This window comes from Argentina silus (genome assembly GCF_951799395.1).
Source record: "Argentina silus genome assembly, chromosome: 4".
In the NCBI taxonomy this organism is placed as follows: domain Eukaryota; kingdom Metazoa; phylum Chordata; class Actinopteri; order Argentiniformes; family Argentinidae; genus Argentina; species Argentina silus.
The window spans coordinates 6309275-6318434 of record NC_139658.1 but is presented as its reverse complement, the minus strand read 5'-3'; the positions used below and the strand labels follow the sequence as shown (position 1 = coordinate 6318434).

At 42.8% G+C, this 9160-nt stretch overlaps 1 protein-coding gene across 1 annotated transcript; it reads left to right on the top strand.

Annotated features, from left to right (window-relative positions):
* The first annotated feature begins 303 nt into the window (after positions 1 to 303).
* Positions 304 to 8895, top strand: LOC310803601 (von Willebrand factor A domain-containing protein 1-like). The gene is made up of 7 exons (XM_083668447.1): positions 304 to 643; positions 958 to 1063; positions 4235 to 4804; positions 5327 to 5641; positions 5923 to 6198; positions 6403 to 6684; positions 7312 to 8895. Exons 1-6 carry the CDS (start codon positions 635 to 637, stop codon positions 6678 to 6680), a joined length of 1554 nt encoding a protein of 517 aa, XP_083524573.1. The 5' UTR covers positions 304 to 634; the 3' UTR covers positions 6681 to 6684; positions 7312 to 8895.
* Positions 8896 to 9160: the final 265 nt, after the last annotated feature.

The window sequence follows — 9160 nt, the reverse complement described above, 5'->3', positions numbered from 1 at the left end:
ACACACAAAATGCATCTGTAACTTTTTTCAACTAAGCATATGTGGTCCCAGAAGATATCTCCTCTCTGATATGCAGCAGCTGTAGTATTTACAGTAATTAATGGTAATTGACTGATTATTTGAATTAATGGTTTGTGCTGCCACTCAAGGCCTGGTGCATTGTCTATACACAGGACATGCCCAGACACTACCTTGTGTCCTTAGTAAAATGCATAACTCTCACCCAAGGGGGCTGAGGAATGACGGTACTGTTTTCAGTTTTAAATAAGAACAGTGCAAGTATCACCGTGATGTTCATCACCTTGCACAAGGTCCGATACTCGGCTGAAGTCCAGCAAAAGTGACGCCGAAAATCCTGACATGCGAGGGGAGGAGGCTGGAGAAAGGGAAAGAGAGAAGGGAAGGAGGCGATCAAAAGTCTCTTGAGGGAGAGAAACAGTAGCTGAGAAGGAAATGCGAGAGAAAAAGCACTATCAGTTGATCTCACGAAGAAGGGGTATATATACACTATACTACACTACACCATGCGCGGGACTGTGGCAGAGCCGTCGGTGATTGCGCAAGAAGCAGGTGTCCCTGAACTTTGTCTGAAAGAAGTTGTTCTCTCCAACCGAACGTGGATAGAATGTAAACAATGAAACTGGTAAAACCTAACCCTTTTTGTTGTTGTGAAGGGCCGTTGAAGAACTAACAGGGAACCATTGATTGTGTGTGTATAGCCTACCCGCGCGCGAGTACCTACGCACGCGTGCGTGTGGCGCGTGCGTAGGTACAGTTTGTGTGACTTCTCAGCCTTGTAGATCCATGCAGTACAGCACAGTACCTCAAGTCGGACGGATTCTTTGACCATGGATCCCTGAGGAATGTTAGGGAGAGATAACTTAATTGCAATGCTATCGACACTGGCATGGGAAGATCCCGTTCAGGTGTTTAACTGTTTGTTTGTTTTCGTTAAAGTTTATAGATGAGATCTGTCGTATGATGGAGTGGCTTGGATTTGCCTTTTTACTGCTCTGCATATTACTGCGGCCGTGCAACACGCAAATCGCAGTACCTAACACAGGTGAGTCACGGTCTGGAGGATGCCTGTGCGTAATTCCTGCGATTTGATACGTTATAGAGCGCTTACAATTTGGATACTAATTAACATCAGTAACATCTCAAGATTACTAATTAAATGCCCGTGTTTACATACAGATGTCGCCAAACATGTGTACTAACTGAATGTTTCCATTTTTGCCATATGATCATCGAGAAGCACAGTAGGCCTAGTGACATTTAGACTTATGTTGTTTTTCATACAGGTAGACGCTGTCCATAAAATTACTTTTTTTTTCTGTGTGTGTGTGTGTGTGTGTGTGTGTGTGTGTGTGTGTGTGTGTGTGTGTGTGTGTGTGTGTGTGTGTGTGTGCGTGAGAGACTCGAGAGCTGTTTGGATTATAGTTGAAAGGCAATAAACAATTGACTTGCTATCGCCAAGGAAAACATTTGCTATGCTGACTTTGGCAACGTTTTGCCTGGAAACATCGTAGCCTAATATTTTGTTGCAGAGTTTGAGTTAAATAGCTGTAATAATATATTCAGACGTAACATGGTAGTCGCCCAACTAATTAAAAGTAAATATTTGGATCTATGACTTAGTGGTTCAGCAAAGGTTTTAGAGCCATTTGACGATTCAGGTCAAAGGTAGAAACAAACCTCAATTCTGGCAGCTTTAATTAACTTGAATGGAGGGAATGCAATATTTCTTACCTATCACATTGCACTCTCTCTCTCTCTTTCTTACACACAGACCCACAACTTCTCTGTCTGGAATGCAGAGACGACTACAGAGCTGCATTCCTCTACATCTCTATGTCTTAAGTGTCAACACTAATCCCTTTTCCTTTTTCTCTCCCTATCCCTCTCTTTTTCTCCCTAAATGGCTAACACTCTGACACTTTCAAAGTCCCCATCCTCTTCTCAAGCTTATTTTTTATCCTGATATGTTTTTTTATTGAAGCTTCTGTCTCTGCCTTCTTTAACCACTTGCTCTCTTTCTCCCTCTCTCTCTCTCACTTCTATCTCTGTTAGTTATTATAATCATTGTTTCAGCCACTGGCTGACGCGCCTCTCCCCTGATGCATGATATGTATATTAGGATGTCCAACAAAAAGAAAAATTGTGTGTGAGCACATGCAGTATGGCAGAGCATGTCAGTTCATCCCCATTATATTGCTTAACATTCCTGCAAGGGTTATATGCCTGTTATAACAGGCCTGAGATATATCTGCTGTTTTACAGTAAATTGCAGTAGTAAGTTACACAAAGTGTCAGATGCTTTGACAGCATCATGTCACCAGTATGGCAAGCCTATTATTTTGCGTCATACTAGTAACATGGCTGTCAGGAAGAGTACCACCCCTCAGACCTAAAGTTCATGAATATCCAATTGCACGTGTGTTGTGTAGATGGTTAGTAGAAGTGACTCTATTTCCATTGGAAACAGTATTTGTATCTAGATGGTTTAAAGAGAAAATGGGGCTCAATTGTTTTTGAGAAATGAGATGTGAGGTCCACTGACCATTATAATGTGATCATCACCCAGATCAAGGCTGTTCTGCACACGCAACGCAACCTCATGAATGGAAGCTGCAAATAGCACGTATACTGTAGGTAGACACCCATAAACCTGTATTTTGCAGGGTTTGCTTTACCTGCATGACTGCAGGTTTCAAAAACCTGATTTAAAGCAGGTTTGCTTTACCTGCACGTCTGCACATTTTTGTAGCATGCCCATGCTACTCACTCTATGGGCAGAACCTTGTCGCGATGCTTCCCAATGTGCGGTTGGCTGTTGCACAGTGCCCCAACAAACACAAATAAACCAGTTCTTGGCTGTTGTTTTTTTAAAAACAGCATTTTAAAACACCACTTTAAAATGCCCCCGTTCCTTCAACAGGCATATCAAACCTATACAACATAGGCATTTGTTAGGTCAGCTGGAGCGTTGGAATCTCACAATGGTAGTCAAGGCTAGTGAGTGCAGTCAACCAGTTTGTTACCTTTGACATAAAATCTAATCTACTGCTTCATATTATGTGAATGTCTATGCTGTGCCTGAATGTGTTGAAATTCCCACACTCGTAGATCATTACAAGTAATTGTAAAGGAATTGTGGTTTGTAGTGTCAAATGTTAAACCCAACCAGCTGAGATAGTGTCAGAAGTTGCCTGACACTTGAATAGACTAATTGATAGATAACTTGCATATGCATTAAAAATACATATTAAGCTTTTTAGCCTACTCTTATAGGAAACAGTTAAAAAAAAATTGTTCTACTAAGTTACCGTAGACAGACATGCGAGCTGGCCAAATCCGATTGTTATCATACGGATCATATGTGATCCGATCACAGGACACATTTAAATGCAAGGTGTAAACGGGGTCTAAGTAGGCTGCTTTTGAAGCCTTTCCCTGTATTTGATGTGCGTCACATCTTCAAAACGGTTCAGGCTAGACATGATTCAACTATGTACATGCCCAGCATACCCTACCGATAGAACTCAAGTGTACACTTAACCATGTGGAATTTACTCTTCACAGCAGTTGCCTTCTCCCATAGAGGACCATTGCCTGCAGCACTTCCAGAACCAATGCTTGTCTGTGGAAAGCTAGCACATCGTGCTTTTACATAGTCTATCGTGATCTTACAGGGATGCCCTGTGTTGAAAGTTATCTTACTATGTCCACAGTAAGTGGCCTTTTCACACCTGTCACTTGAATCCTGCCTGTATGGGCATTGTGTCCCCATTCTAGCCAGGTCTCATTTTTCAGACAGTTCTAGACGATCAAGTCGGATTTTGATCGGAATGTTATCGGATCTGTCTACCATGCTATATGTAGGTATTTTAAAAGATAGCAGACTGGCACACATTCTTCTCTCCACCCCCCCCCCCTCCACCCCCCACCCCCTCCCTCTCTCTATCTGTGCCAGTTTTCTTTCGCATCCTCTTTTTTTATCCCTATCTCTCACTTCCTTTCTTCCTTTCTCTTTCTGTCTCTCTATCCCTCTATATCCTTTCTCATCCAGTATTATATAGCTCTGCTCCCTAATTTTGGTCTAAATCAGTCATGGTTCACATGCATGATCATTGTACATGCTAATATTTTCATTGAAGTCAGTGAGATTAGGAAAGGAAAGAACCACACCAGATAATAACAATGGCAAACAATGTATCTTTCTCTCTTTCAGTATTAAACTGTTGTGAGGGGGACATTCTGCTCCTGTTGGACTCCTCAGGAAGTGTGTCATCCTATGAGTTCACACGCCTGCAAAGCTTCCTGTCTGAGCTGCTCCGCCCCTTTTCCCTGGGGCGGGGCCAGGTGCGGGTAGCTCTACTGCAGGTAGACACAGAACCACACCTGGAGTTTGTCTTGGATACCTACAGTACCCAGACAGACCTGCAGAGGGCACTGCTAAGCACCAAGCAGCTCCAGGGGGACACCAACACAGAGGCTGCCCTGAAGCTGGCCCAGGGCCTGCTGGCCAAGGCTGGGCCAGGGACAGGGGCTGGGGCTGGGGGTGAGACGGAGGTCCCAAAGGTTCTGGTGTGGCTAACAGATGGAGTGCAGCCCGGCTCTGTGGCTGGACCAATGGCAGAGCTGAGAAAAGAGGGAGTATCCGTGCTGGCCATCTCTATGGGACATGGGAACTACCAGGTGCTGCGGGGGGTGGTGACCCCGCCCATTGAGTCCCACCTGTACTTTGTGGACATCGATGACATCAACATCATCACAGAGGACCTGAGGGAGGCCATCATTGGTGTGTAAATGTGTTTGTGTGTGTGTGTGTGTGTGTGTGTGTGTGTGTGTGTGTGTGTGTGTGTGTGTGTGTGAGAGAGAAAGAAAGAGAAAAATATATATATATTATATTTTAAAAGATATATATATATATATATATAATACAGTGTGGTAATATTGAGGAAATATTGATCAATAGGAAATATTTGATAGGATAAGAACCATCCTTCATCCCAACTTATGCCAAAGGGTTGTATAAAATAAGCACATAACAGAAGTACAACATTTCAAGAGAGGTGAGATGGTGCTGCTAGTGAGGTACCGAACAGAGGCGTCAGACTCGAGTATTTTTAGACAGCAGTGTAATCACAGATGATAGAGTGTGTAGAGTGTGTGATGACTCTACCCCACTGTTAAGTTGCATCTCTCTCTGTCTCTCTGTCTCTGTCTCTCTCTCTCTCTCTCTCTCTCTCTCCCTCCCCCCCTCCCTCTCTCTCTCTCTCTCCCCCCCCTCTCTCTCTCTCTCTCTCTGTATCTCTCTCAGAGCTGATCCGTGCGGAGCGACTGTGGGTGGTGCAGGTGTCCTCTCATAATGCAGTGCTGCAGTGGCGTCCTGTCCTGAGTGCCGACTCTGGGTTCTACGAGCTCCGCTACAACTCAGAATGGATAATGGGAGGAGACACCCAGCCTGACAGCAGCACCAGTGGTGGACAGTACCACAGACGCACCCTCCCAGGGGACTCCAGCTGGGTGGAGCTGAGCAGCCTGCAGCCAGACACCACATACACAGCCTCCATCACCCCTGAGTCCAACCAGAACTACCTCAACACACTCACTGTCAGCTTCACTACACTGCCTGGTGAGAGAGAGAGAGAGACAGAGAGAGAGAGAGAGGGATGGAGAATATAGGGAAGAGGAGGAGGGATACATAATAGAATGAGAGGAATAGAGGTGTTAGAGTGGGAAGGGTATTGAGTTATTGAGCCACTGCATAGAAATAAGAGAGCAGAGATAAAACAGTGAATGTTCTTATTGAAAATCAACATGTAGAAACATATTTACTACTATTTATATCGTCATCTCTTATCTTCTGTCATCTCTTATCTTCCTCCCCTCTTCCTTTGCCTTTGCTCATCTCAGAAGTGTTGAGCCCAGCAGTTGTCACAGTATCAGACTCTGGTCCTGACAGAGTGCGTGTGAGCTGGGGTCCACTGCAGCCTGAGAGGGTTCGGAGGTATAAGGTTGAGTATGGAGCTATCCCCAGAGGAACTGTCCAGACTGTGACGCTACATGGACATCAGAACTCCACCTTGCTCACTGGCCTAGAGCCTGACACTCAGTACCTGGTCACAGTCAGTGCCCTGTACTCGAGTGGCAAGGAGAGGGCCATGTCTGTCAGGGCTTGCACTCAAGAGGGTAAGATTGGGCTAAGAGGGTAAGGTTGTTTGTGTGTGCGTGCGTGCGTGCGTGCGTGCGTGCGTGCGTGCGTGCGTGCGTGCGTGCGTGCGTGCGTACTCATGCATTTTTTGCCATTGTTCAACTATATTTTGTTTTCTGGTGTCAAATAATGATATTGTCCTTTTAATGAAAGACAAAATCTCTGAAATCTCTCTGTCCCAGTGCTCCCTGCCCTGGCTGACCTCCAGTTGACCATGGTGGGGCGTAATGCGGTGCAGGTCAAGTGGCGGGCCCATGAGGAGGGGCTGCGGGGGTACTGGTTGAGCTGGGAGGGGGACGAGAGCCAGAACCCCTCAAACCCAGCATCCTCCTCCCTGTACCTGCCCCCTGGTTCTTTCTCCACACAGCTAACACACATGGCCCCCAGCAGTCGAGTGTGTGTGTCCCCCATCTACAGATCAGCCCGAGGAGATGGGATATGCTGCACTACACAGACATAGACAGGTTTTACAGCCTTACATTTAAACTGACCAATTTATTGTTTTTTATTTGCATTTATTTTTTATTTCCAATTTTTTCCACATACAATAGATTAAACAAACACAAAACACCCCTTCCCCCCCTGTATAAGTATGTGTTACCTCCGACGGCAGTAGATCTGGGTCGCTGAGAAGTTCTGCTCCCACACCCTGACCTACTACCACGGAGTGAATATCAGTACTATATGAGAATTAATGTTTGTGTGAGAAAGCAAAAACAAACATAAAAACAGCAACAACCAAGACAACAAACACAATTACGACCACCAACCCTCAAATAGACAGAACAAAATGAATATATTGTATAAAAAGAAAAATGCCACAAAAACCAGACATAACATACCTTAATGATAATAATTTGCTTCGGTTATTTGCTATACTATATCCCTGTGTTATCCCTAACAGAGTCCTGCATTCCATTATTAAATAACCCTGACTGATCTATTTATTGAACCCTTACAATGTACATTAATTATACATTTAATGAGGTTTGCTTTCTTCGTGTGGTGCTAATTCATGTTGAGCACACTTGCAGTTAGTAATAGACCACTTTCTGTTTCTCCTTTTCTCTCCCTCTTACCCTCTCCTTTAGAGGCAGTACACCGGGGCTGTCGATGAGACTGTACAGCAATCAGGGAGCTGAAGTAGGGAAACTCTTGGTGTTTTAATGCATCCCCGGTATAATGGAATCAGGCACTTCCTGTCATCTCATCAAACCACTTGTGTGTATGCACACCATTCAGCCTTCATAGCCTGAGCTGGAACCTGCAGCAATACATCAAGTGGACTATAACGTAAAAAGAGTTGGTTGGATAAAGAAAAGGAACATAACCACATCAAATAAACTATTTTAAAATTCATAGATTATTTATTAGATTTATCTAAATCTATTCTCTTGCATTAACCATAATAATGATTTTGGTCTGACAGTGGAGTATTATTCATGAGCATAATGACTGAGCATAATCATTGCACATGATAAAACTGACTTTTTAATTGTTTTTGATAAAATGATTTGATTTGATTTGATTTGATTTGAAGAGACTTCAACAATTCATGAACAAGAGCTCAACGATTTACTTGCAAAGTGCACATCCTCTCAGTCTCACACAAATACAGTCAACAGTCTTAACCACATAAGTCGGTGGTTACTGTCAACATGCTTGTGTATAATGCCATCTAGTGGCCCATATGTTTATCACAGATTATTACAGTATTACTACAGTATGTAGATCATTGATTACTACAGTTACTTTGGAATACTGGACTTTTTACAATAAAATGCAAGAACTAAGCACATGGTCTAATTTAACATTGATGGATTGGTTTGGTTGTATTGGTTTCATATATAAATCAGTGACAATATCACACAAATAGGACTAACGTCCCTTTTATTATCATATGGTGCCCCCATTGAGCGTGTCCCTGCTTATAAATACCTGGGCATTTGGTTTGACAAAGACTTGACTTTCAGAAAACATACAGAGGAGCTTGTTAAAAAGCTTATATAGGAATATATCTTGCCTTTCCCTGAACAGCAGACAGCGGCAACCTTCATGCCAGTGATTGATTATGTTGATGTAATCTACCGATGTGCAGCAGCCACTACTCTTAAACCTTTGGATGCCATCTACCATAGCGCCCTTCGCGTTATCACAGGTGATAGTTTTAATACTCATCATTGCATACTTTTATCAAAAAGTTGTCTGGACCTTGTTAAAGTCCCGTAGATCTTTGCATTACATTCCCTTTTGTGTATAAAGCCTTACTGCATAAAGTCACAGGTTACATCATTATAGAAATTAAAAAACATCAATTACCCAACTCGTACCCACCGAATCGGGAAAATCCGCTTTTAGTTGTGGTGTACCTCACTGCTGGAACAATCTGCAGAAGAACATTTCAATTGGTTGCTCCGGTGCCGCTAGGGCAGTTTAAAGCTTTGATTAAGGATCTCTTTATTGAAAAATGTGCTTGTTTTTCTTTATTGTGTTTTATTATTATTGTAAACTGTGTGTATGCAGGGCTCCCTTGTAAAAGAGACCTTGGTCTCAATGGGGTTCCCTGCTAAAATAAAGGTTAAATAAAATATATGTTGTTGTAAACTATGTGCTCACTGTCAATATTATACTGATGTGTATTTGTGCGACAGTAATAAACAGTTGGTTTGGTGTACTAGAGTGGTAAATCAATTGTGTAATTAATTACAGTATATTTTCAATTAATTAAGTTAATTCAAGCAATGCGTTCGTCGAACACACAGAAGGCTGTAAGGCATATCGATCAATTGACGTGATAATCTGATTTATGTATGTTATTTTTTATGGAAAATACAATATTTACAAACAAGTTTCATTACATATGTCATCCTACGTGATAATTGGCAACATTTGTATTCGAATGTAAAAGGAATGAACAGACACATTTCTAATCATTGCAAA

What these genes read in the sequence shown, in the direction of transcription:
- LOC310803601 (XM_083668447.1), top strand. An exon ending in CCTGAGGGAGGCCATCATTG is followed by an intron (nt 4,805 to 5,326) that starts GTGTGTAAATGT and finishes TATCTCTCTCAG; the next exon opens with AGCTGATCCGTGCGGAGCGA. An exon ending in CAGGGCTTGCACTCAAGAGG is followed by an intron (nt 6,199 to 6,402) that starts GTAAGATTGGGC and finishes TCTCTGTCCCAG; the next exon opens with TGCTCCCTGCCCTGGCTGAC.